The sequence below is a fragment of the Oryzias latipes genome, chromosome 7 (assembly GCF_053564925.1).
Source record: "Oryzias latipes strain Hd-rR chromosome 7, Olatipes_Hd-rR_3.1".
Classification (NCBI taxonomy): domain Eukaryota; kingdom Metazoa; phylum Chordata; class Actinopteri; order Beloniformes; family Adrianichthyidae; genus Oryzias; species Oryzias latipes.
This window is the reverse complement of record NC_136243.1, coordinates 7,113,183-7,140,750: the sequence shown is the minus strand read 5'-3', so window position 1 is coordinate 7,140,750 and position 27,568 is coordinate 7,113,183. Positions and strand designations below refer to the sequence as shown.

General features: G+C 41.6%; 1 protein-coding gene and 1 long non-coding RNA gene across 7 annotated transcripts; one reads left to right on the top strand and one right to left on the bottom strand.

Moving 5' to 3' along the window:
- Positions 1-1,168: 1,168 nt before the first annotated feature.
- On the bottom strand, positions 1,169-1,845 carry LOC144994009 (uncharacterized). The gene is made up of 3 exons (XR_013657348.1): positions 1,707-1,845; positions 1,405-1,488; positions 1,169-1,305 (listed from the first exon to the last, which is right to left on the bottom strand). It is a non-coding gene; the product is annotated as an uncharacterized LOC144994009 (long non-coding RNA).
- LOC101163152 (protein NDRG3) lies at positions 1,728-27,510 on the top strand. 6 transcript variants are annotated; one of them, XM_078950128.1, is made up of 17 exons: positions 1,728-1,869; positions 6,081-6,188; positions 6,409-6,441; positions 16,955-17,060; positions 17,176-17,296; positions 18,299-18,361; positions 18,442-18,502; positions 18,586-18,672; positions 18,741-18,797; positions 18,884-18,987; positions 19,073-19,138; positions 19,207-19,258; positions 19,347-19,394; positions 20,330-20,365; positions 20,482-20,533; positions 23,373-23,411; positions 26,098-27,510. In XM_078950128.1, the coding sequence occupies exons 2-17, from the start codon at positions 6,132-6,134 to the stop codon at positions 26,265-26,267; spliced, it is 1,152 nt and encodes a 383-aa protein (XP_078806254.1). In that variant the 5' UTR covers positions 1,728-1,869; positions 6,081-6,131; the 3' UTR covers positions 26,268-27,510. The 6 variants fall into 6 exon arrangements, with proteins under 6 accessions (XP_078806254.1, XP_011471227.1, XP_078806255.1 ...); XM_078950129.1 differs by having other exon boundaries at positions 1,845-2,065; XM_011472925.3 differs by lacking the exon at positions 23,373-23,411.
- The last annotated feature ends 58 nt before the right edge of the window (positions 27,511-27,568 follow it).

The following is a 27,568-nucleotide window of genomic DNA, read 5'->3' as shown; positions in this document are numbered from 1 at the left end:
ACACCAACAACACAATTTTTATTAGAGTGAGTCTTTAAGTCAAGATAACTTTAACCCTTGTGTTGTCTTGCGGGTAGAAAGCTACACACTGTGACATTTAGTTGTAGTAAAAATACCTTAACCCATCCATTTCCACCTTGTAAATTTATGATTCCCGAAATGGTCTCCATTATTTAAAAAATAACATTTGTATTTATTTTTACAAGTAAGTGGGACACCACTAGTGTACTAAGATCGTCCCTATGGGTTTGGAAAGCATTTGAAGACCAGAAAAAAAGTTAAAAGTTCACACACACACTCTTTAATTTAAAACTAAATTTAAAAACTCTTTAATTCACAAACACGCACAAAGCAGGGGGTATTCTGGAAAGCAGGTCATGTGAGTTACCTCGGTAAGGTTGAGGGTAAGGAAGCGAATAACCTCAGCTTTCTTTTCCATAATGGAGGTATGTTAAATATACGCAAGGGCACAATGTCAGACAGATAACGGACAGCACAAAACGCTAAGTTAACAAGTTTTATTGACATTTCTAATTAAACGAACATTGCTGTTTATCTATTTAAATTTATCACATTAGATTATTATTAATTAGATACGACGGAGTATTAGGGCCACCAAAAAAAAAAAAGTTAAATTTACGAGATTTTATCTCGTAAATTTAGGAGATAAAAACTCGTAAATTTACGACTTTTTATCTCATAAATTTACGACTTAAAATCTCGTAAATTTACGAGAAAAAAGTCGTAGATTAAGGAAAAAACACCGAAGTTTCTCGTTTATCGGAACCTAGCTTGAAGATGAAGTATGTGGAGCCTTTTGTGAAGCTTCATTTCCGGATTATTATAGGTGTAAAACAAAGAGATTCTGAACCTTTTGGCTACTCAAAATCAGATTATTTTTTATTTAAGCGGAGTTTAATATGTAAAATAAGGAGCTCAGAGACACGTTTGGGTGTAGACAATCGCTGCAGCCTTTATTCTCCTTTTCATTCACATATCCTGAAGTTCATTTGTCACATTACGTCATGAACCTGTCATCCCAACACCAATGCGGAAGTAAACAGTGTTACAAATGCCCCCCTCCTGCAGATGAAATGTCCCGTTTCAGCATAAAACAATAAAGAGGAATGAAAATAGTGTTTTATATTAGCTTTGGAACGTTGAAAATGCCAAAAAAAAGTGCTCCTCCTTTTGTGTGACGGAAGCGTCACACAGACGTAGAGTCTTGTCTTTGGTGGAGGAAGAAAGGATTCAAGCAAACAGCTGCAGGGACACCGACGACGGCTTCATCGGGCTGCAGAGATCCTGCAAACCAACCATCAATAAATAAAACTTTAATGAATCGTAAATCAAACAAATGACCTTCCAGACATTTGGAACGTTATCAATAAACATTCAGCTCACCTGTTCAACAAAGTTTAGTCGGTCTTCTCTGCGGCTGCATGGCGTTCACCTGCTGCTCTGCATGCTCACTTCCACTGTAATCTCCTAAAATTACAAGTTTTTTTCTCCTAAATTTACGAGTTTTTATCTCCTAAATTTACGAGATAAAATCTCGTAATTTTAATTTTTTTTTTTTTGGTGGCTCTAATTTTTTTTTTTGGGTGGCCCTAATACTCCGTCGTAATTAGACATGCTAATTAACACGGAGACTAACAAGGAAATAAACAAAGTTTCAATGTAATGCCGTTGACCTCGTGACCTACTGTTTACGTTGACGTAGCTCCGCCCCGGACGGTCCGCGTGAGCCAGACGGTGCTCTGAGGACTTGAGAGGAGCACGCGCGCAGCTCCAACGGTTGTGCCTTAACCCTGTGAACTAGCGGGTTGAAGAGGGTAACCAGCCTGTTTGCGGGGCCGCCGGTTCGAGGTGAGTCCAACAGTTTATCGTCTTCGGTCTCAGTGCTGGCTGGTGATTTCTAGTTAGCCAGTTAGCCTGCTAACCAGCGCCGCGGAGCCCGTCGCGTTGACGGACCACCTGTCAGTCGTCGGTGGACCGGGTCTCCCCGGAGAAGGAGCTTCGTCTTCTTTTCACAGAGCTCGCTGTCATGACGTTGGGGTTACAGGTGTGTTCGTAGCGGTGAAAGAAAACCGCGGCTCCCATGGTAACGGTCGATGCTAAAGCTGTCTGTTAGAATAGAGGTCCCGTTTCCGTCCTGACATGTTCATTGAGCTTAATTAACAGTCTTGTTCGGATCCCTTTTGTGTGTCTATGTGGGCGGACGGCGGAGCTGGAACATTACTACATTGAGATCAGCCTGCTGTTAGGAAGGCTTTCGTCTTTATGGCTATTCTCAGTAACACGATAGATAACGTTTGACCCCCACATCTGAAGAAATGCGGCTTTTTGGCTCCATTATTCACTGATGAGAGAAAAAAAAAGGCTTAACGGATGGAATATTTTCAAGACTAGTACTAGTATGTCACATACTACTATGTGTTGGATGTAAAATCTTGTGCTGAGAGGTTGCAGGTCTCCTTACATCTACATCTCTGACATGACGACATGCGTGGTTTTGTTAACAGAATGAAACCACAGAGTTATTATCTCCTTGGATTTCCTTCAGAAAAATCAGTTTGATTGATTTAGGCCTGCACAATAAATCGCACATTTATCGTTATAGCGATATCAAGCTGTGCGGTATGCATGCTGCAAAAGACGGCGAAAATGGCCATAAATGGTTGACTTAAATGTGCTAAAACAATCAATAATATGGCAGCTTGGAGTATTTAACAAATCAAATAAATCCCTTTATGCATTCGACCAATCAGATGCACCCCTTCACGTTGTCGACCAATCAGATGGAGCCCTTTTATGTTAATGTTCGCCTCCTATTTAGAGGAGAGTCATTTGAGAATATAACTTAAGTTATGTTGGCTCTTATTTAAATTAAACTGTTGCAGCGAAATGGAGGATGTTTTTGATTGTTTTGCTATTGGTTCATCGATCGCAAGGTATATCGTCATCGCAATATTGATCACTAATATCGCATATCACGAGTTTTCCTGATATCATGCAGCCGTAGTTTGATTGATTTATTGCTAAAATGCTGTTGCCCCTCATTGCAGAAAATATGAACACAAGCGTAAACAATAATGCTAAGTGCTAATCCATTCTGAACAAACACGTTTGTCTAAATTAGGTAAATCTACTTTAAGAAGAGTTTTTTAAAGGCTAAATACTATTAGCTAAGTAATGGTTTAATATACATTTGCTGAAAAATGCTAATTTAAAAAATGATAATTGGCCTATCTGGTACTTGTATAGCATTGTACTACCTTCCTTGAAGGCCCAAGGCACTTTGCGGTCAAAGTACCATTCACCGATACACACACATTCACACACCGATGACTTTGCTGCCGAACCCTGGAGCCAACCTGTGACTTCCAGGAGCAATGCAGGGTTCGGTGTCTTGCCCAAGGACACATGGAGAGGCTGAGTGGGAAATGCACCTGCATTATTTCGATCAGAGGCCGGCCACTCTACCACTACACCATGGCTGCTGGAAAAGACAAATACTTAACAAACCGAAGGAATGCTTGATAAAAACATTAAATTTTCATCCTATTATAAAGGCAAAATTCAAAATGAGGTAATGTAACATCAAATAATAAAACTCCATGTAGTTTGTTTTTGAGGTTTTTCTAAAAGCTCCATCAGTTTTACCTTAATACTGTAGAGTTTGAAGCTCATCATCTATTAAGTATTCAACTCCAGTGAGTTTCTGACACCCAACCATTTTGAAGGTTTCTGTTGACCTTGGTCTGCATGTGCTTACATTAATCCTCTTGGAAGTTTTTCAAAAGCATCTATCAAGGCTTTATTCTAAGGCTGAGATTGGTGAAAGCTAATGGATGGATAATGTCTTGATAAGATCAGAGCACCTCTCTTGGCTGGAAACTGGACTTCTCTGAGCTTTAAAGATTGTCTCTTGTTCTTGTGATGATCCTATGCTGACCTCAAGCTTGCATTTCATTGAATGAACTTGTTGTTTTTCTTCAAACACGTCTGTTTTCTTGAATTGAGGAAAGTAAGGTGAAATCGATAGACCCCAGCTAGTCCTTCTAAACCTGCTTTAAACATGTGTGTCTGTAACATGGATATATTTATGTTTCTGTCTGGGTCATTGTGTGCACATTAGCCCTGCGGGGGAAACTGCTGCTGATCAGCTGTGACTGCCCATGCAGGCATGAGGCCCTGTGACCTGCGCTCGCATGTCACTTTCTATTTCTGTGTTTCCTCCAACCAGCAAACATCCAGCGTCTTCCACCACCATCTGTTTTGGACAGATGTCGTTATCTTAACACTCTTTCTTTGGTTTCCTTCACTAAAGAAGTAGGAGGTGTGCTGGGCTGGTCATTATTTGCATTATAGCTATGAAACTACTAAAGCAGGGGTAAGAATATATCAACTGGTGTAACAGATGGAACTCAAATCGTGTATTTTCCTAAAAATAGAGCTTTGCAGAGAAAAATAATAATTTCTAAATATAGTTTTCCATCTCTAAGAATGATAGATTTATAGGGAAAAGTCAACGTAATACAGTTTGTTTACAATTAAGATTCTTTTTAGATAACTTTTACTAACCTCACATTATTTGACTATTTTCCATGTAAAGATGATTGTTTATCAGTGTGTGTAAATGATGTTGCATCACTATGTTATCAGTGCTCACAACCGAAGTCAGATCAGTGCCAGGATGCCCACAGGAAAGTGAACATCCAACCAAAGCACTCTGCTGAAACTGCCCACTCACACTAACACACTGGTACACACACTTACTGGTTTTCTTGTTTTCAGGGGACCAATTTTTTTTATTTTTTTTTTTTTGTAGTTGTTTTAAATCCATCACTTTCAGGGACTACCCTTTCTCAAAGGTTTAGAGATATGGAAGAAAAAACATTTAAACATACTTTTACACAGAGCTTGAACACATGGGAATTCTAGCAATTCTCCTCTTTCTTGTTCCAAATGTTCTTAACATGCTAACTGGGGACTTTCAGCAAAACTAATAAATGTGTTTTTTGAAGGGACCTTAGTTTGCAAGCACATTGCGTATATCACACAATACACTTACAACTCCCCCTCCCCCCTCCACACACAAATTCATCATTTCTGGGGTGCTGGTATCAAGAGCCTAATTTTTCCATTGAGTTAATATTGTCAGGGTTCCCTATAGAAACCGGACTACAAGAAACAGATTTAGAGAAACTTTAATTTATGCTAAATTTCGGCGCCAAAAAGACATCAAACATGCAGGATTTGTACACATTTATACATGGTTGCAGGTGCAAAGTTTGAACTGCAGCACGCCGTTGTTAAAAAATGTGACGATAACAAGTCTGATATTTTTGGAGAACAGGTGCGATTTCATCCCCTGTTTTAGAGACTGACAGTTAAATGTTACAGCACGTACGGCAAAAATAGACGAGGTAATTGTTTTTTTTTGTTTCGGATTTTACAATTTATTTCTTGTACAGGACAGCCAAAAACAAGAAAAGAATTGGAAAAAGAACACACCAGTGTTTTTTCTTAGTGTGCCTTTGAGCATACAAACATATGTTATAAATGGATATTTCCTTGGAGAAAATGTAAATTGTTGTGACGCTGTCGAAGCTCCATCCAGCCTGACCTAAAGTGTTCTGTGTGCAGATGTGTTTTGGGGTTAAGACGTCGCCTTAGATACTGGCTGTAAGCCGATGCGCTCGGATCTGTCCACACGTGATTGGATAACACCAGGTCCATCCAATCTCCACTTTAAAACAGAGCATGATTCTTTTCTTTCCATGACATTACCTGTGTGGCCTGCGTGCAGGGATCTGTGCATGAGGTGTCCTCATTCTGTCTGCCCTGGGTTGGTTGGTGGCTTTAAGTTGAACTGGTTTGGACCGAGAGGTTTTGCAGGATTTGTTCTTTAAATGCTATAAATATTATCTTTTAATGGCAACGAAAATTCCTTTATGGTTAAACACCACTAAATTTGCTTAAAATTTGCTAAAAATTTGTTTACGCATTTGTGTATAAAGTCAACTATTTGTTATTTTTAAAATTCATTCTGATTTTGTTATTCTGTCTTGAAGAGATCTTCATCACCGTTGTCTTTGTTGGTTTGTGACTAAATCAAACCCAGTATGGAGGAACTTCATGATGTTCAGCTGACTGAGATCAAACCACTGCTGACGGGACAGGTGAGGACTTTCCCTATACCCCTTTGCTTACATGTTAATGAATCAGTTAAATTTCCACAACATTGTATTTTTTTAGAAGAGTTTCTATGCTGTCTTCTTTTTACGTAATTTTTCCATATTATATTTGTTGCATTTACATTTCCCCAGTTTTGATACTTGACATAAATGTGAAGGATTGACAACATAAGAAAAATGAAATAGTTTCTCTGCTTTCTTTTAGAATGGGAGAAACCTCCAGGACTTTGATTGTCAGGTAAATTTTGTACCAACACATGCAAATGCTGCAAAAAAGCTTTCCTGGTGAATAAATAGGGCACTGAGTCAGTCAGGCAGATGAAAGTGGTCGTCTAAACCCTGTTAGTACACAAAGTTACAGGTCATAATAATAACTTTGGTGCATTGGGTTAGTATCAACAGATCCACATGTCAACTTTGGTAGAGTCAATACATTTGCAGGAATGAATCTGAATTTAAGGGTTGGGATTCATAAACACAAATCTCAGAAACAAAGTTTTGAGAGAAGTAGGAGAGATGTTGCTTGGATCTGACAGGTACTACTCTTGCTGTTGAGCTGATGAGGCTGCCGCAGCCACAGCCTCTGCTGCCGACCTCTTGAGAATCCAAACTCATGTACAGTCAGGACCATACATATTTGGACAGAGACACATTCCTTCTGATTTAGTGTCTGTACGTTACATCAGTGAATTTGAAATAAAACAACTCAGATGCCATTGAAGTGCAGACTTTCAGCTTTTGTTCCATGGGTTGGACAAAAAGATTGCATAAAAATGGGTATTTGGGTGGGAACTCTCCTGGTTTTGTGAGCCTCAACAAGCTTTTAAACTCTCTGCAAGGCCAAATACCGTAGTATATCTTCTTATGTCTCCTCCTTTTTGTTATAACACTTCACTCATTTATTTTTGATTTTATTTTATTTTTTTCTCTATAAATGAGCGCTGATGAGAGACAAGCTGGTGAGATTTGTTAGTTGGAATGTGAGGCGGCTGAATGGTCCTGTAAAACGAGTAAGAATCTTTAATCATCTCAAATCTTTAAAATGTGAAACTGCTTTTCTCCAAGAAACCCACCTACAGAACAAAGATCAGATCAAACACCGAAAATCTTGGATTGGGCAGATTTTCCACTCAAATTTTAATTCTAGACCCAGGGGCTGTGCCATTCTGGTACACAAAAAAACTCAATTCAGACCTTTCAGGATCGTATCAGACCCACAAGGTTGCATTGTAATGGTCCCCGGGGTCCTTTATTATCAACCTGTGGTTTTGGTAAATGTTTATGCTCCCAACTGGGACGATGGGGATTTCATAACCAAAACTACCTCACTAATACCTGACTTAAATTAGCACAAACTAATCTTTGGAGGTGACTTAAACTGTGTAATTGATCCTAAACTGGACCCGTCAAATCCCAAACCCACAAAACATTCAAGAATGGCTAGATCTATAACAGTTTTTATGGAACAAACAGGGTGTGTTGACCAAGGTTGCTCCTTCTCCTTCTTCTCACCTGTACATCATTCATTTAGCAGAATAAATTATTTTTTTATTGATAAAAGCATTGTCCCGCCGGTCTCTGTTAATTACTCAACTATACTTGAATCAGATCATGCCCCCGTGCTCTTAGACCTAAAAATTTCTCTACAATGCAAATGTCGCCCCCCCCTGGAAACTAGATAAAACCTTGTGAAAAACTAAAGCATTTTTTAAACACAATCCCTTCATTTCATGGGCTCGTAAGTAATTGGACAAATGAAATAACTGAAAACAAAATGGTCATTACTAATATTTGGTTGAAAAGCCTTTGTTGGCAATGTCAGCCTGAAGTCTTGAACTCATGGACATCACCTGATGCTGGGTTTTCTCCTTCTGAATGCTCTGCCCGGCCTTTACTGTTTACTGCAGCTGCTTTCAGTTGCTGTTGGTTTGTGGGCCTTTCTGTCTGAAGTTTAGTCTTCAACAAGTGAAATGCTGCTCAACTGGGTTAAGATCAGGTGACTGACTTGGCCATTCAAGAATATTCCACTTCCTTGCTTTAATAAACTCCTGAGTTGCTTTGGCTGTATGTTTTGGGTCGTTGTCAATCTGTATTATGAAATGCCGCCCAATCAGTTTGGCTGCATTCACCTGGATCTGTGCAGACAGTCTGTCTCTGAACACCTCAGAATTCATTGGGCTGCTTCTGTCCTGTGTCACGTCATCAATAAACACTATAGTGTCCCAGTGCCACTAGCAGCCATGCACGCCCAGACCATCACACTGCCTCCACCGTGTTTTACTGATGATGTAGTGTGCTTTGGATCAGGAGCTTCTCCACGCCTTCTCCATACTTTTCTCTTGCCATCATTTTGGTAGAGGTTGATTTTGGTTTCATCTGTCCAAAGAATGTTTTTCCAGAACTGTGTTGGCTTTTTTAGATGCCTTTTAGCAAAGTCCAATCTAGCCTAGGGCTGTGACGATAACCGCATCACCGCATCACCGCACTTTTTTTTACGCAATTTTTTTACTTTTTGCATATGGTGCGTGTTTGGAACTATAATAAACACATTAAACGCATTCATCTTTGCTTATAATTTACTTTTTCTGCTAGTCCTAGACTGCTAGTAATAGACTGAGGAACTCCTTTGAACTCCTTTGTCCCCCGTGCCATCAAACTCTTTAACCTCCACTTAGGAGGGCGGAGGAAGACGGAAAAGGAAAGGGAAAGGGCCTGAATGACCTTTTTTTGTATATACTGTTTGGAATTTTTCTAGTCACTGTGCTGCTTTTTCCTCTTCACTATATGTATGTCAACCAGTGCTGTATGCGATGGAGATGTCAATTTCCATGTGGGAACCTCCCAAATGGATAAATAAAGTTGTCTTATCTATCTATCTATCTATCTATCTAGTCCTGTGTTCAGACTTTCCTTCATTCTTTCAGATTGTTGTCTCCTTTTCTCCCACCGCGCGTGCTCTCACTGTCTGCCTCTGCGCTGCACGTGGCACGCGGCTCCCTTTACAGTTACACAAACAGGCGCGCGCTTTCAGAAGCACACATCCTTATTCTACAACAGAAGTTTCCGTCTCGCAAGGAAATACGATAAATTCACTGCTTTCTAATTGTTAATTTCCATTGTATCCATTTCCGTTATAAGCTGCGTGCGTTCTTAAGTGCGGGACACGGCCGCCCACCGGAGGATTTTGTGTTGGAGGGGGGGGGGGGGGGGGGTATTACTGTCCTCCTTCACTCCGTAACACCAAACATGAATGCGCGCTGTTAGATTTCCATGAAAATCACTACATGTTTTGTTTGGGAACTATTTTTTGCAGTGTAACGTTACGTTTCTGTATAAACAATGGCGGAGCCTCCTGCCGCGCGTTCTACATGGATGTCAGGCTCACGGCCGCCGGAAAGGGGACAGTGTCTGCAGTCTGCTTATTACTGGGCAATAAATAATATTCTGAGAAGGTGTCTGTACCAGAGAGCACAGGTAAAACTTGCGTGCAGCTCCAGAGCGGTCCGCTGCAGAAGAATCAACACGCAACCCCAACACACGTGTGCGCACCTTCCTCCTTTACCTACACAAGACTCTCCGCGCTCACACACACAGTCAATCTACAACGCCTATAGTTAGTTCACCAGTTAGATATGTAGTTCTTAGTTGTTACTGATGTTTGTTAATAAAGATTAGTACGTTGTAATTGTATTTATTTCCGATGCGGCCGCCGGGGGATTTTGTGTTTTTTTTGGGGGGGGCTGCGGTTAACCGCGACACCGCGCCCCCTGGTGGTTCATTACCGCGGTGATGAAAAATTCGACACCGTCACAGCTCTAATCTAGCCTTCCTATTCTTGAGGTTTATGAGTGGCTTGCATCTTGCAGTGTACCTTCTGGATCTACTTTCATGCAGTCTTCTTTTGATGGTAGTCTTGGATATTGATCCGCCTACCTCCTGGAGAGTGTTGTTCACTTGGTTGGCTATTGTGAACGGGTTCCTCTTCACCATGGAAATGATTCTGCCATCATCCACCACTGTTGTCTTCTGTGGACGTCCAGGTCTTTTTGCGTTGCTGAGTTCACCAGTGCTTTCTTTCTTTCTCAGGATGTACCACACTGTTGATTTAGCCACTCCTATTACTGTAGCAATTTCTGGCATGTTTTTTTCTGTTTTCTCAGCTTAATGATGGCTCCTTTCACCTGCATGGAGAGCTCCTTTGACCGCATGTTGTCTGTTCACAGCAAAATCTTCAAAATGCAAGCACGAGTCCTCTAATCAACTCCAGGCCTTTTATCTGCTTCACTCATAATGACATAACAAGGGAATTGCCCACACATGCCCATGCAATAGCATGGAAGTCAATTGTCCAATTACTTAGGAGCCCATGAAATGAAGGGATTGTGTTTAAAAAATGCTTTAGTTTTTCACATTTTTATGCAATCTTTTTGTCCAACCCATGGAACAAAAGCTGAAAGTCTGCACTTCAATGGCATCTGAGTTGTTTTATTTAAAATTCACTGTGGTAATGTACAGAAACAAAATGAGAAAGAATGTGTCTCTGTCCAAATATTTAGGTTCCTGACTGTAGGTTCACGCGATAACCTGTCATTTATATAGGAAGTACTAGTAAACAAACCCTCATTCCTTCGTGATTTTGGATAATATTCACAACACTTCTTTTTCTGTGTGACTGTGTGAAACGTGTGACTCGTCGGTAAAGCCGAAATGACGTTATCTTTACACCACGGTGAAAACAGCGACTATAGCAGAAAATAGGTTTTGAAAAAGTACCTGATGCACTTTACACCCGCTTTCCGGTTTAGGTCGTTTCCTTTGCCCCAACTTCACAAAATAGTTCTCTGGCGTCCCAAGCCAAAATTTGAAGCCAACAAAGTGGAGGGGCCAAACCGGACTGGATGCCGTGTGAGTGCCTCTCGCACTTTTGTAGTTAAAGACTCCGGCGACCGCACTGGAGCTGGATTGGATGCAGTGTGATCCCAGGGTAAGGCTTTAGCCTCCTCATGGGTTATAATAAACCGCCATTATTCAGGATCATGTTAAAAGGGAGAGAGAGACAAAAGACAATTGGGAAACAGACTGGTTGTAGTCACACAGGAAAAAACGTTTTTTTTCTCCATCTGCAGCTACCACTCTTCCAGCATTGGCCTATTGCAGTTATTTTCTACACTTATTTTGTTCCTATGATCATAACCTATTTTTAGCACTGGTTTATTTTTTGCACCGTCCTCTTTGTTTGCCTCACTTTACAGTTACATTCAGTGCTCAGCAGTGTTATGCTATTAGAGCTACATGAAATGCAGTACACACCTGTACACATCAAATAATAATGAGACAGTTCTACCTCTTTGTGGACTATAGCTCAGCCTTCAATACAAGCATTCCTGACCTTCTGGTCAGCAAACTGTCTGACCTAGGACTCTACCCACTCATCTGTTCCTGGATGAAGGACTTTCTCACAAACAGTTAACAGACAGTTAAACTAGGACCCTACTTCCCTTCCACCCAGACGCTGAGCACAGGCTCCCCACAGGGATGTGAGCTGAGTCCCTTGCTGTACACGCTCTACACAACAGATGTAGACCAGCCCACACCAGTAACACCATAGTGAATTTTGCAGACAACACTACTGCGGCAGGGCGGATCTCTGGGGATGACGAGACGGCCTACAGAGAGGAAGTCCTGAAACTGTCCAGGTGATGTCATGCTAATAACCTCATCCTGAACACCACCAAGACCAAAGAGATCGTCGTGGACTTCAGGAAGCACAGAGCAGACCCACCCCCACTCTACATCAATGGTAACTGTGCTGAGAGGGTCAACAGTTTCATCTTTCTAGGAACCACCATCTCGGCTGACCTCACATGGTCCATCAACACCAAGACTGTCATCAGGAAGGCACAGCAGCGCCTGTATTTCCTGAGAAGGCTCAGGAAGAACAATGTAGGCCAGAAGCTTCTGGTTACCTTCCACCGTTCAACCATTGAGAGCATCCTGTCCTACTGTATCACAGTGTGATTTTCCCACTGCACTGAAGCAGAATGGCAGAGGCTCCAGAGGGCGGTAAAGACGGCGCAGAGGATCATCGGCTGCCCTCTCCCCTCACTGAAGGACATCTACCAGTCACACTGCCTTAGCAGAGTGACTAGTATCATCACTGACTCCACCCATCCTGCTTTGTCGCTGTACCTGCTGCCCTCTGGAAGGAGATACAGGTCCATCAGAACCAGGAAAAATGAGAATAAAGGCTTCTGATTCTGAAACCTCAGAGCCTCTGCATGCCTGCTACTGTTCAGCTTAGTGACTGACTGGGACAAACCAAAACCAATTTTCTGCTCAGTTCTGATTGATTTGTTCTGTCAGTAAATGCAGGCTGAGTGAAAAGGTTTGCCTCTACAAGAACAGCTGTACCTCACATGTCAATACTGTCATTGCGTTTCCGGTCAGCTGCCCCCGTCACTCAGCAAAGACAGGAGGAGAGTCTGGTTTCTGCTGGGAGGAAGACAGGAGGAACAACTCGTGTGGGAATTTAAAAAGTAAAAAATGATGGTCACAAAATCACCTTTTCTGCAATGTTTATACTATTGGGAACTTTAATTTGGGCTGCTGTTAGAAAATCACTTTAAAACCCAATAGCTCAGATCCTGTCTGTTTTTTTTGTATGGAATTTGAATTTTTCCTTTATTTCAGTTCATGGGTTTTTTCTGAGTGTCCTACAGTCCAATCCTACATGTTTAATGGATTTACAGTTGAGTTGTAAGCAGCTGAATGAGTGATATGATTGCACACGTGTATTTTCTCCTGTCTGATCCACAAAAGCTGATATTCTTGTTCTGTCATTTTACAATATGGGAAACAATAATAACAGGCTGCAGAGAAGAGGAGTGAAAGAAAGAATGCAGGTCAAAATAAAAGCTGTGAGAGACAGAATGCAACACGTGTTTTGTTGTTAAGACATTAAGATCTTCTACCTCCCAGCCAATGAATACAGATTATTCCTCTTGACCCAGTCATACACCCTCTCCCTCTCCCTGTTTCTGTTCTCCTTCACTGGGGCCGTGCTTGAGGACAGCAGCGTTCTTCTGCTGCTCTTCCTTCTGAGGCATATTTCCTCTGCTGGTGCATGTAAAAAGCTTTGAGCTTTTTTATCGTTCAAGGATGAGCAACTCTCTGGATTTGCATCAGATCTCCTGTTCTTTGGGAGTTGGGGTGGTGAGTGACTGTGTGTTACCCCTCCTGTCCTGAGTCATGCTTTACAGGCTGCTTGCACCTTCTTAGTTAGTTTGCCTCAAGAAGCTGAAACGTTTTAATTGTTTTGATGTCACTTTCTGTCTTGGTATGTCACTGTACCTGCTGCATAACCCTTGAATCAGTGCTATTATTACACTCACCCTTCCAAAGTGCAATCCCTCATTAAATTCATACTGAAATTAACCATAACTGTTTTTCCTTAAGTATTAACCAGCTTTTATCACCACCAAAGAAACTTGTCAGTTGATGCAGAATTTTGGAGAACTGGCTTTTGTCTAGTCCGTCAGTGTCTACACATATTCGCAGACTGGCCTTTGTCCTGCATAATGTGGCGGGATTTCATTACATTTCTTTGGATTGACATCCGTTTGCAGAAGTCAATCAGAGCTTGTCTTGCTAAAACGTGCTAAACACCTTGTTGTCATTACGTCAGTTGAGGTAACCGTTTAAGTGAAAGGGGTTGTTTTTTGTTTGATCTCTTAAAGATGTCACTTGTACTAAAGTGTCAGCAGAGTTGTTGTTGGCATGAGCACAGAAGTGTTTTGTTGTTGCACTGAGTGAGCAGCAAGGCCGATGATCCTTTAATGGGATTTCCATGTCCAGCTCTTTAATGAGATTACCGAACAACTCCTCCTCCTTATAAACATGTGAAGCCATTCAAGTGTTTGCTTGTTTGTGGCAAAGCCTTCAGAGCGGAAACCCATCCCTGCTGTGATCACAAATGATCAAAAGCAGTGGTCTCCTCCCTATTTTAGCCCACGCACCAGTTTAATGTCTGACAAAATCTTAAGCTTCTCGTTTGTTACAACATGCCACAATTTTAGATTTAGTTTAAAAAGACAATTTCAAACTGTCTGTAGGTATTTTAACAATAATGAAGATTCAATGAAACAAAGTTGTTGGATTTGTAGAAATTGTTTCAGATTTGTAAAAATGTTTCCCCATAGAACACCATTATACCATTATAGAACTCAATTCTTTATTAACACTGAGGTGTATTTTCTGTACGAAAGTTTTTAACAGATGCCTCTCTAATTTAGCTTTGCTGTAGAAAATTTCTCAAATGTCTATTTCACAGGTTTCTAAAAAAACAACAACTTCATTTAATTCAATCTTCATTTTCTGTCAAATGTTTGCAGCCGGTTTGATCTTAGACTTTGTGTTGGACCCATTCAAATGTGTTGTAGATTTTCCCTAAAATGTCAAAGTGGAGGCTAACAATTAGATGATTTTGAAGATGTGGCTGACAAATAAAGCAAAATAGAATGACACAACCGTCATAAAACTGGTATTTTCTGGTTAAAATATTAAAGTAAATCTGCTTTGTCTGCAACTTAATTATTAATGGACGTGTAACAGTAGAGTCAGTCACTGCATATTATGTAAAGTGGCTTTGGTACATGGAAACAACTGTCAAAATAAATCCATATTTTGAGGAATACTGCTGGTTTTGCCTGTAAATAGTGGATTCATTTTTCTTTTACATCAAAGACTCTTCCTCTATTGCCTCAATGGCTCCTTTCTCCCCAAAGAGAAACTTCCCAAAGATGTTTGTTTTTTATTTACTTCGTTAGCTTTAGACTTTTCATTCAGCGGTTGGAACAGCTTTTCTTTTTTTTAACGGTAGCAAATGAATGACTTGACGTGTAGTACTGTATTTTCACAACCATAGGGCGTTGTGTCAGTTATGGGGGCTTTTTCTGTATTTGACAAATACAAAAGGCGCACTGGGTTTTAAGGCGCGGGCACGTTAACACACCGATAAAACATGCGTGCTAGTGTGTGTTTTAAAAAGGCAGCGGTAGCAAAACTGAGTTGGTTGTGATTTATTTTTTATTTTTTTAGTCATCAATCAGCATCCAAGAATCCATTAAAGTCCTCATCTTCTGTATCTGAAATGAACAGCTGGGCTAAATTCCTATCAAACACGCCAGGTTCCCTTCCGTCATTATCAGAGTCCGACTCGTTGCCATGCGGATCCTCGTGAATCATACCAGCTTTTGTGAAAGCTGGAACAACAGTAGAAGCAGACATGTTAGCTCAAGCTTCTACAATCCATTCACAAATTGTGGCGTAACTCGCCCGGCGCTGCCTCCCAGTCTTAGTAAAACTGCGTCCGCCATTCGACATTGTGACTCACCGGGATGTCAAAAGTGAGCGGCACCTCGTCCATGTTGGTGATGGGGCTGGGCTGGAGGTGTTTGTCGGCGATCTTTTCACTGCAGTAGGAGCGGAAGATGGACAGTTTTTTATTGTAATCCGCTGGAAGTTGCTGCGCCACCCTAGTCCTTGCCCAGATGGAAAGATGACGGCGTTTCATAAAACGAAAGCACCATGACGTACCTCCCTGAAAAAGTTCAATTTTCATTTTCTCTGCAAGCGTCACTGCCTTCAGTAGAATGGTGACTGTAGAGACGCTTCTCCCAACTGTTCTCTAATCGTTGATCCATGACTTCAGTCGGTCTTCCAACTCGGGCCACCGTACGGGTCACCTCGCCTTATTTTCACGGAAACTCAGCTGCGTTTTCTTGTCTTGTCGGAGTTTGTTTTCCAGCTTCCTCAACTTGTGAACAATGGATTGATTTAACTTAAATTCTCTCACAGTTGCTCCGAAGTTCCTCCGCATAGCTGATGGCTTTTAGTTTAAACTGTGCTTCAAAAGTGGATCTCTTTGCATTTTCAGGGTTTCCAAAACAATGTTCTTCTGCATTATACACATACCTGCACCTCTTTTACTTCCTCACTTCCCGTCTACCGTTCGCATGCTGTCCTCTACCTACGTCCTCTTTACCAAAGTCACGCAACAACCTATTAGGCGCATCACACCATAGGTAGGGCGCATCATGATTTTGCTGAAAAATTACTGGTATTATCAATCCACTGTGGTCTGAAGATGACGATATTGATTTTTTATTAAAAACCCATTTAAACATTGTTTTCGCAATAAATGTTCAAACGCATTGCGTTGTGGTCAATATGTCCCAATTTAGTGAACATCGATGCACTCTGCTTTTTAGCAGAGACTTCTGGGAAATTTCTAGGGCACTGGGTTTTGAAATTGTAAATTCAGACAGCACTACACAATGGCGAACGCACTATATAGTGCAACATTTCGTGAAAGAACTCGGACATTGGACAAAGTTATGGTTTATTTTTTGTTTGTTTGTTTTTGTCTGCGGTCGGATACCAAGTGACCCACGTAATGGTACCGTCCGCGGCCCGGCTGTTGGGGACCTCTGATGTAAGGGATCATCTCCCTTAATGTGATCCCTCAGGTCGCTGTGTAAATGTCGGATTTCTGCTGTATGTAAATTTCCACATATTTATGAGGATTTGCTTTTATTAACTTGAATCCAAAACGTAGAGAGAAACTGCACTCATTCACGCGAGCTGTCACTTCAGTTTGGGATCCTTCCATCCCAGAAAGAGTTTGAGTCTGATCTTTTTCCCTCCACTGCCTCTTGTTGCGGATAGTGACATGTTTGTTGTCTGTTACTCAGGAACACGATGTGGAGACGGCCCACGGCGTGCTGCATGTTACCATGAGAGGGGTTGCCAAGGGCAACAGACCTACGATCCTCACTTACCATGACATTGGACTCAACCGTCAGTAAACGCATACTGCTCCTTTACACCAAATAGATAAATCGTTTAAACTAGAAAGACTGTATGTTCATGCAGTAATTATTTTTGACTGATTATTGTGTGTTTGTGTGTGTAGATAAATCTTGTTTCAATAGCCTGTTTAACTATGAAGACATGCTGGAAGTCACACAGCATTTCTCCGTTCTGCATGTGGATGCTCCAGGACAGCAGGAAAACGCCCCCGTTTTCCCCACAGGGTATCTAGCAAACACACACACACACACACACACACACTACTGCTGCATGGCCACTTTTTATGAAAACATTCAAAAACGTCAGCCAGAACATGCTAGTAAATTCATGGTTTTTCATCCTATGCTATCAGATTACTGTTAGGAAGCATTGATTGTGAACTGCACAACTGATTTTTCAACACCAACCCCACTGAAATGAGAATGAGGTCACAGAGGTCACAGTTGGGTCACAGGCATACATGAAATCACTTGTAAAAAATCCTATTTCTTAATTTAAATATTTGCTAAAGTTACTCCTAAAAAACTAACCCCTTAGTATTTTTACTATTTGTTAAAAAGATGTAAAAATGATCGCATATATTAATAAAAAACATCTAAAATGGTATTTAAACGATAGTTTATAAAACTTCATTAATTTAAAATCTTTCCTGTGCTTTTTATGCAGAACAGCCTTCAATTATTTATTTAGAACCATTTCAAACTAAATTGTAATTGTAAAATGTTATTTGAGCAGTTTTAGGAATGTATCTTTGTGATTTTTACATAGTTTTCAGCTGTTCCTGGTTGTGGATGTACTTAGAGAAAGGCTTTTTCAATAAAAAGTTGAGAACATGGAAGAAAAAATAATTAGCAAAGAGAATAAAGTCTTTTCTGAGGAAACTGAGGATGATCAGTTTGCCTAGAATAAACCAGTTTTCAGCGGGAACTTGTTGATCAGAATCTTATACTTCTGTTTAGGTTCAGAAAAAGAAGTGGCCAAATAAAATCAACTGGACTAACCTAAAACATAGAAAGCAAATGACGAATTCTCTGCAGTTACTGAATCAAACGTGTGTCTTTGTCCACAGAATTTCCTTAATATTTTTTAACAGACAAGAGATTGTAGTCCTTTAAGAGTTATGAGGAAATCGTGACGCTCCTATGCTAATTGTAAATGTGGAAACATGCAGATAAACATCAGAAATTAGGGAGTAACACACTGACGCCTCATGGACATGTGTGCAGGTATCAGTATCCCACTATGGATGAGCTGGCTGAGATGCTGCCCTCCGTCCTGACACAGCTTCAGTAAGTCTGCTTGGCTCTCCTCTTTAAAGTGAAGCGTGCTGTTCATGAACAGCTCCACTCTGATGTGTTTGTGTCGTCAGGATTAAGAGCGTGATCGGTATTGGAGTTGGGGCTGGAGCGTACATCCTCACCAGACTGGCTGTGAGTAAACGGATGGCACTGAGTCACAACAGATTTATTCCTCACATTTCTCCTTCTGGCTGAACTTTGTTGTCTTCTTCCAGCTGAATGAGCCCGGTTTAGTTGAGGGTTTAGTTCTGATCAACGTCGACCCGTGTGCTAAAGGCTGGGTGGACTGGGCTGCCTCCAAGGTAACTCTCACACCGTATGTGGTCAAAGTGCAGTGAGGTCTCAAAATAAAAGCAGATCTTTTGTGCAGTTGAGCGGCTGGACGAGCAACCTGGTGGACATCATCATGGGCCACCACTTCAGCAGTGTAAGGACCAAACAATATTCATAGAAAGCATAGCTCAGTCAGGTTCATGTGTCAGCCCTCACTTAGAGTTTGCCATCTGTGTACAGGATGAGTTAACAGAGAACAAAGAGATCATCCAGACGTACCGACTCCACATTTCTCAGGACGTCCCCCAGGAGAACCTGGCCATGTTCTACAACAGCTATGACAGGTGGTCCTCAGCAGGCTCAGATCTGCACCCGTTTCCATGATTCGGGTCTGCATCTTGAATAAAAGCGTGTTTCTGTTTGTGTTAGCCGGACGGAGTTGCAGATGGAGCGGCCTGTAGCTGGTCTCAATGAAAACACTGTCACCACCCTCAGGTATGTTGCCCTGTCCGCTGACTCAGGTCATGTGACTCGTCTGCTGGGGCTCAATGTGTGTTTCTCAGGTGTCCTGCCCTGCTGGTGGTCGGAGACACATCACCTGCTGTCGATGCTGTGGTTAGTGCCTGTTTTGTTTCCATGACAACAGCCACCATTACATTCCACATGGTGTTAAAGGCAGTGTGTGCTTTGTGTTGCCCTACAGGTGGAGTGTAACTCCAGAATGAATCCTACCAAGACCACCCTGCTTAAGGTACCAGTTTGTCCTCTTCAAACACATCTGACTTTTATGCAGTGAGCTGTTTTCTGACACAGAAAACAAATACCCACTATGATAAAAAAAAAGTGTTTTAGGTGTTTTTAACAAGATTTTGTTTCATTTTTGTGACAATTGAGGGCATGAATTAGGAGAATTAAGGTTAAAATTGGATTTTTGAGTCTTTATTCAAATTGTGGTGAATCAGGAAAAGAAAAAACATTAATTTGAAAAAGAGCGTATTTGGTAACACAGAAAATAAGCCACAAGCTCCCTGCTCTGCTCCATTCTGATGCATTTACTCACAGACAAATAGATCCATGAACGTCTTTGTCTTCCTCCTCTGAGCTGGAATCTGGATTTAAACTGTACGGCTGGATAGCTCCAACACAGCTCACCATTATTGTTGCACCGCTAATGTTAGGCTGGGGGTGTGAGTGAGTGTAAGCTAGCAGGAGAGCATGTAAACAGAGGGCTCTCAGCAATAGGAGGGGAAGGGCAGGGTGGGGTTGCTCTGGAGTTGTGCTCAACAGTCCCGCCCAAAACTCAGAGGTAAATCTCTAATGAACTCCTGCTGCTCTGCAGAAACTATGTCAAGAAAACGACACAGGTTTTCTGATTTGAGATAGAACCGGCATAATCATAATTGAAAGACCACTGTGAAAGCTTTAACATAAGATCGTGAGATGATTGGAGTGAGACTTTAAACCCACCATCAGTGCTGAACACCTTAAAAAAATACTCAGAGAACAGGAGTTACAACGTAAACCTTCCTGTTAGGAAACAGTGAACTTGCTGCTTGACCTTCTTGGTAGATTTACTTAATTTCACCACAGCTGCATTACACTCTAAAAATAGTCTAGCAGATTTTCTATTGTACAGAATGTGGGTATTTTCAGTGCAAAATGTGCTATTCTGTGTCTTTCCACTAGATGGCAGACTGTGGAGGCCTTCCTCAGGTTGTTCAGGTGAGTCTTGATAGTTAAGCAGACAGAAGTCTTTCATTCCAGCAGTATGATGTTCTTTCATCCATTTAAAAATGGTCATTTATATCAAATAAACTTCTTTTTCTTTGCTCTTTTAGCCTGGAAAGCTAGCAGAGGCGTTCAAGTACTTTGTGCAGGGAATGGGCTACAGTAAGTATCTGCAGAGACTCCACTATAGTTAATGCACTGGGTAACAGCATTGATCTGACCTTTTATTTAGCCTCCAGTTAGATGACTTCTATTGTCATAATTGATGTGCTTTTTAGAGGCTACAATTTTTTTAATGTATTATTGTTTCTCTCTTTATGCCTTCACACACATTGCCTAAACACAAGCGCTGTGCAACAACAGTAACTACTGTTACATGGACAAAAGTAATCCTGATCAGAATAAAAATGCGTCATGTAAACACACCGTTCAGAATACTCTGACCTGAAAATACACATTTGGATCAGAATTTTCTTCCGATCGAGATTGGTGAGTTATGCCGATTGTTGATCCGATCGTGGTGCATGTAAACGGTGTATTCCGTCCGGCCGCTCTGCGTGAGCGAGCTGCAGGACTCAGGAGAACCGTGTCTCCTGGGAGAAGTGTGCCTCAGAGCAGAGGAGCGGCTTTAAGACGCTGTGTGAGCCGGCAGAGGCGGCTTTTCAATGCAGAAATGCTGCACAGTCCTGAGAAACCGTGTAAACAATCATGTAAATTTGTGTTTCCAATCGTTTCCAGACGATAAAGGCTGAAGTTTCTCCCACATATCAACGTTCAGTCAAGATGCAGATTGCGGCATTGACCGCATGGATTTTAACTGCATCCAAAGCTAAATGTTGTTGTTGACACCTATCGACCTAACCCTAACCCCTCTTCCGGGTCCATGCGGTCAAGAATAAAGCACTGGCCGCACATATTTAGAAAATTATGAGCGAACAGGCACATAATAATAACCATAGCAATAATAAAAGCACATTAAGAAGATCATCTCACTCTATCACCGCAGCTTTGTATGTTTACAACTGTATCTTCATCTATGGCCGTTTCCAGTATTTTAGACAGTTCTATGTATGTCAAAATGATTTATTCTGATCCAAAGTGTGTAAATGTTTGTTATAATCGGATACAGTTTTTCTGGACCCATGTACACAGATCAATTGTAATCCGATCTTTGATCCGATCAAAGACATTTTGCTCATGTAACCGTGGCTACTGTAGCAAAAGTCTAGGATTCATTTTTAGATATTCTCAACATTATCAAAATCTTGTATGTTTGTGTTTTTGTTCTTATTTTACTTCAGAAAACATAAAAAAAATGAAATACATTTTAGCATAGTTTGTTATTATCATTATCTCTAAACTACAAAGGTTAGTCTAATGTCTTAACCCAGCGGTCGACAACCAGCGGCTCCGGAGCCGCATGCGGCTCTTTCCTCCCTGTGGTTTAGTAAAATAACTATCATGTTCTCAGATTGTCGTGGCGCCTTTAACACCGTGCGAGCAGGCAGGAGGAAGAGAGCGGCGTGAACGCGTGGAGGAGGCGTGTCTGTAGCTGTGAACGCCGACCAGAGTCTGTTATGGGATGGAAAGTTTTTATGGAAAGACAGTCAGTGGTGATCTGGTAGGGGACACATGAACCCCCCAAAAAAAGCATTTTCCCCCTAGACTAAAACCACCCATTTCCGCGTAAAAATAATTATTTTTGTGTCAGGGCGCCCCTATTATGCTATCAACTGTCTGCTACAATGACCGTATGTTGCCCTCTCTGTGTAGAACATGCTGGAGGGGGGGTTACACGCAGGGAAAAATTCAAAATGCGAAACAAATTAACAGCTGCTTCATCCATAAAATTAATATACTTTATTGGGTTTACTGGATTTAAAGAACAAAAAAAAAAAAATAGAAAGGAGTCTGCATCAAAGTGAATTTGTTTCTATCACCTCATTCATCTTAACTCTGGTGTTTGACAGACAGAAAAGTATTTTCAAGGTTATAGGATGGACAAAAGATCAAAGGAAACATCACGCTCATAAAGAATTAAAATAAATAAATAAATATCCTGACAACATTTGGAATCAATACAAGTTTTGCCAAATGAACTATCGCGACATATCGGGAAAAACATTTTTTTTTAGTGTTGCGGCTCCCTGTGCCTTCATCTCAGTGGGAAACTGATCCAAATGGCTCTTTGAGTGGTAAAGGTTAGCGAGCCACCCCTGTCTAAAGCTGTATAAAACTATATATAATTACATTTAATATATTTTAAAATGCAGTTAGCAGTTATGGAAAGTATCACATTGATTTCAGTCACATTGCTGTTATTAGAACTTTTCCTTTGTTTTACTTTAATGTTTATAACATGTTATTTGTCTGTAATTGTATGCATGTATTTGCAGTCAGTAAGGGGCCAGTAGTTGCACCTTATTAATGACAAGAGTGTGTTGTAAAGGCGCCGTACGACAGCATCCCCTGTACGTCACAAGTACATGCAACTTACATGACCCTTAAAAAAACGTCATGATCCACTTCCCACACGCATGACAATGGTACATTCCGTTACTATGACGTCCTTTTAAGGTGGCTGTATGAGTCTCAAAGAAACTGTTAGAAACAACTGTGCTCCTCTTAAACTGCAGCCGCTCGTCAACCCCCTTTATGACTGACGCTGAACTTGTGTGGCCGTTTGGGAAAGACCAGCATCACATTAAGAGAGCTTTGTTTATGGAGGGGGGGGCTAAATAACCTGTAAGGTGACCATGGTCACGATGACGTCACTGTTCCTTGTTCGCTGGACATCGCGTGTTCTGTCAAAAGCTGTGTGTGTGTGTGTGTGTTTGTTTGTCTGTAGCCTGCACCTCACTCGCTGTTGTGTAACTGTAAGTACCAGTTTGCAGCTTCATTCTCAGCATGTCCTGGCTCAGGATCTTCTCCATGTGTGTGTTTGTGGTGCATCTGTATCTCATCCTGCCCCCCTCCTTCCTGCTCCCTGTTCTCTTTCCAGTTCCTCATCTTAGTTTAAAGCACACCAGCGGCCAATCAGGTATCTGGACTCCTGACATGATCTGAATCCATCTCCTCTTGACGTTCATCCATTTTCATTCTTGCCTGACTTTTTTTTTTTGTTTTCCTTTCCACACCTTCTGTTTGTCCGTATGTGGGTGTGGTCTGCATTGAGTCCATAACCACGGTCCTTCAGCTTTGTTTGTTCTGCAGAGCTGCTCCTTTCTGTTTTGAACTGGATAAACGTGACGCTCACACTAAGATGAAGTCTTGAAGACTGGCTGTAGAGGACAAGACCTTTAGCCTTTTACTGTCTGTTGTGTCAAACAAGCCACAGCATAACCTCTGAAGGCAAAGACCCACTGTGGGGGGAATTTCATTGATGCAGTCTAATGAACAGCTGGATTTGTAAAACTTCATATAAAAGTTACAATCAATGTATTTTTGTAGAGCACTTTTAAAAGCAGAGGCAACATAAAATCCCAAACAATATGATACAATAAAGAAACAATAAAATCAATTAAACAATAAAAGAATCAAATTAATAGGGTGGCCCACTAGATCCGCTCACTGGAGCTAAAAGCCTGAGTAAAAAGATGAGTTTTTAAAGTTACTGAGAGTTCTGGCAGACCTGACAGAGAAGGGGAGAGCATTCCAGAGTTTAGGAGCTGTAACTGAAGAGGCTCTGTCTCCCCGAGTCACACGATAGGTAGAGCAGAGGACAGGAGGGACTGCAGAGCTGTCTGCATCTCTCAGCAGCTCCACACTTTCTGATGCGTCTTTGCTGTGTTTCACAAAACACTCATTCTGCATCCATGTGACATTAGCGTCCGCCTCAGCGTCTCCACGGCGCCTCCAGAGGTGGTTTCAGAGCTGAAAGGGAGAAGAGGCGCTCTGACCCGGGTCAAGATGGAACCAGGGAACATCTAAGTGAAATGCTGGTTAATCTACTACATTCACTGATCTGATTTTCTAGTTTTTTTTCTATTTCAGTAGAGTTTTTGACAGAAGAAATCATGATTTAAACCGTAAATATCCTTAATGTAGCATCTGTAATGATTTCACGGTTAATAGAGCTTATTTATTAAAAATCAATATTTAAAATAATAAGACTCGGTATTAAATGATGTGTTTGCTGCACTGCGACTTGACGTTGCAGCACACAGATTGATGTTCATGGACTTTTTACTTTTACCAAAGCAGATTTAGATAAAGGATCACTGCTCCCATTCTCATGCTTTATGCATCTCATTATTCCTTGTTTTGCTATTTATTTTATTTTACAAATACTATAAAGAAACTAAAGACCCTTTTTATTCTAGTATTGGGAGAAAAAGAATTTTCAAAATAGCTAATTTGTTAACTTTGTGATTTAACTTTTATTAATAAATAAATCTGGCACCTTAGTAGTTTATTTTACTCTTGAACTTTATTCATCCAGTTTTGAAGAGTTAACTCTCTAGACGTGTCGTCACAGGAAGAAGACTTAACTGCTGTAGTAATATAACCCAAAATGTGATGTCCATGTTTGTGGACACCAGGTCTTCAGAGGTAAAGGACAGATTGTGGCTAATCCTAACTGCATGCAAACATCAGAGGTCTGCTAATTCAATATTCCTACATGTTTTTCCTATTGCTGAATAACAGAAAACAATCATTTAACAATGAAAGCAGAGAGGTTGGGTGCATAAGCAGTATGAAAGACCAGTCCCAGACTGACTGAACCTCTGTGAAGCAGACAGCAGAAGGCTGCTCAGTATTGGGTCTGAGGATGACGGCAGCAAACATGAACCAGAGAACCGACTGTGGTGAGAATCATTAAGACACGGGCTGCAGTGAGACTATCAGAGAAAAGGACTTTCTACAATTCTAAGCTCCCCTCTAGAATTCTGTAAGTGTTTTTGAGATCAGATGAACTGTTCAATCATTGGTGCCAGTATCTAGCTCTTCATTTTATTGATGGCTCTTCTTTAATAATGTAAGTTATGGTTAGAAACTGAATCTGGTTACCTGAGGACTTACACTGACAATGAAACAGACAGATCATTGATCATTGAAGGTCGTTGCTTTCCTTAGAGGTCGAGTGACTAAACCTGCTAAAATGAGCCACATCTCCAGAGCAGACAAAGAAAAGAGAAACCTCTGGATTCAGTCCAGGTTTGGTTCCAGCAGGGATCCAACAGCAGCTATTTTGTTTGGTGGAAGAGCAGTGACCTGTGTTTTTGAGAAGCTTCTTGAAAAGTTTTCCTTCAAAGATGAGATCCTCTGTTGGTGTGAATAACCCTCCAAAAAACCGGTATCCACGACTGTTTGATACAAATATTATAATCATTGATGAATAAATGGAACAGCTTTGAGGGATTATTATTTATCTCTCTGTTTGGTCAAAGTGAAAATCCCTGAGTTGAGTCTGGAGCCTCCGTTTCCCAGCCTGCACTCTGTTTTCATGCGTGTCACCTGAAGGGACATTTTACTAAAGGATGGAGTTTGGACACTCAGTCTCCATTCTGGCCACACATTTAGCTCTTCTTTTCTCATCTGTTTATCTTTGAGACAAACATCTCGCTCTCTGTTCACCCAGAAATGTTTGGAGCATCTTTGGACAGAATCTGACTCATTTTCATCTGATTTGAATCTGGATGCTGGCGTGATTCAAATCTCTGCTTGCTGATTGGACCCCTTCAGTCCCTCCTCACTGACCTCCTCGTGTCTGTGTTGCCCCGCAGTGCCCACAGCTGGTATGACCCGGTTGGTTCGCTCCAGGACCCACTCCGCCTCCAGCATCAGCTCCACCGACGGCGTCCGGAGCCGCAGCGCCACCAACACGTTAGCAGACGGTGCCGGCTGTGCCGCCCCCGAACGCACAGAGGTGCAAACCATTGAGATGACGGCATAGGAGCGCCGCCTCCTCTGCCTTCACCTCCCACCTCCAACACTCTTCCTGACGCAAGCCCCTCCTCCAGCCACTTTAGGGTCTGGCTGACTCTGTTCTCTTTTACTTGTTGCTCTTTACTCTTAACTATCTAACCTTGTTGCCATGGTGATATTTTAGCTGTGAGTTGACATGGCGCAGTTGTGTGGTGGCTGTTCTCTTCTTTAGTTGTGCTTTTGAAGAATCCTTTTTGGTAACATCTTTTTTTTTCTTTTAATGGGTTTGATATGGAGGAAACTGTTGGTTTGCTAATGTTTTATCCAGAATGAGTGAGCTCTGAACTCACAGAAACTAGACTGAAGGAGATGTGGCCCGGAGCTGCAGTGGTCTTTTATTCTGCTTTCTCGATGGGTTGGTGTTTGGTTGTTCCCGGTCCTTCCTGTGCGCCCCTCCCCTCCCAGGGTCAAACTTCCTTTTTTTGTTTGTTTTGTTTTTTCTGCATGAGACGTTTTCTTCATCAGACCTGCTGACAGCATGCTGCTCGTAGAGTCTGGCTGTGGCTCCGCATTCGGCCGCACGGCTTCACTCTCTTACCAAAGTGAAGTGCAGTTCTCCTCCAGCTGTGGTTTGTGTTTACGGTTGAAACGTTACGTTCAAAGGTCAATTCCAATGGTTCCTTTCTCTGCATCTTGATATTTGGTGTTCTCACTGCATGTTTGGGTTCTGAGACCGTTTTCAACTGCTTTCTTCCAAACCTCCCGGGTCTCTGAAGGCTTAGAGAAATGTGCACATTTAGGTAAAAGTTGGAAGCTGTCGTTTTTGGATTTTTGTTGTTTTAACTGTTTCCTATGAGATTTCTAACAACCTTTCAAAAGAACCACCACCTTTGCCGGGTCAAATCCATTTGTCTTGGTTGGAGGTCGACTTCCTCCTCTCATGCTTAGATGTAGCTTTTGGGAACATCCCGCTCCCTCCGCGTCCTTCATAGGCACTGAGGAACAGATGACATCCAGAGGCCAATGTGTGTACGGTGCAGCAGATGGGACAAAATTCAGCCAGTAGAGCAGCTTGAATAGCTGCTGAGGGGCCAACGGAGGCGGAGTCCCCTTCATTCCATGGTGATTCTGCATCTTGAACCTGTGATGTCAACATTACTTCCAGCTGTTCCTTTGATGACTTGAAGCTTTGGTAGCTGCTCTCTCAAGTTTGTACTGTTCTGACTCTGTAAACCAGTTTGTAATGAAATAAAGCAGATGACTTGGTTTGACTGGAGTGTTCTGCTGAGCCTGTCCACCTTGCAGCGACATTCAGGGTCGGGGGGGCGG

Excerpts from the sequence above, each read along its gene's own strand:
- LOC101163152 (XM_078950128.1), top strand. The coding sequence starts at position 6,132 with ATGGAGGAACTTCATGATGTTCAGCTGACTGAGATCAAACCACTGCTG. Across the intron at positions 19,259-19,346 it reads CACCTGCTGTCGATGCTGTG|GTGGAGTGTAACTCCAGAAT; the intron begins GTTAGTGCCTGT and ends GTTGCCCTACAG. Across the intron at positions 23,412-26,097 it reads GCACACCAGCGGCCAATCAG|TGCCCACAGCTGGTATGACC; the intron begins GTATCTGGACTC and ends GTTGCCCCGCAG.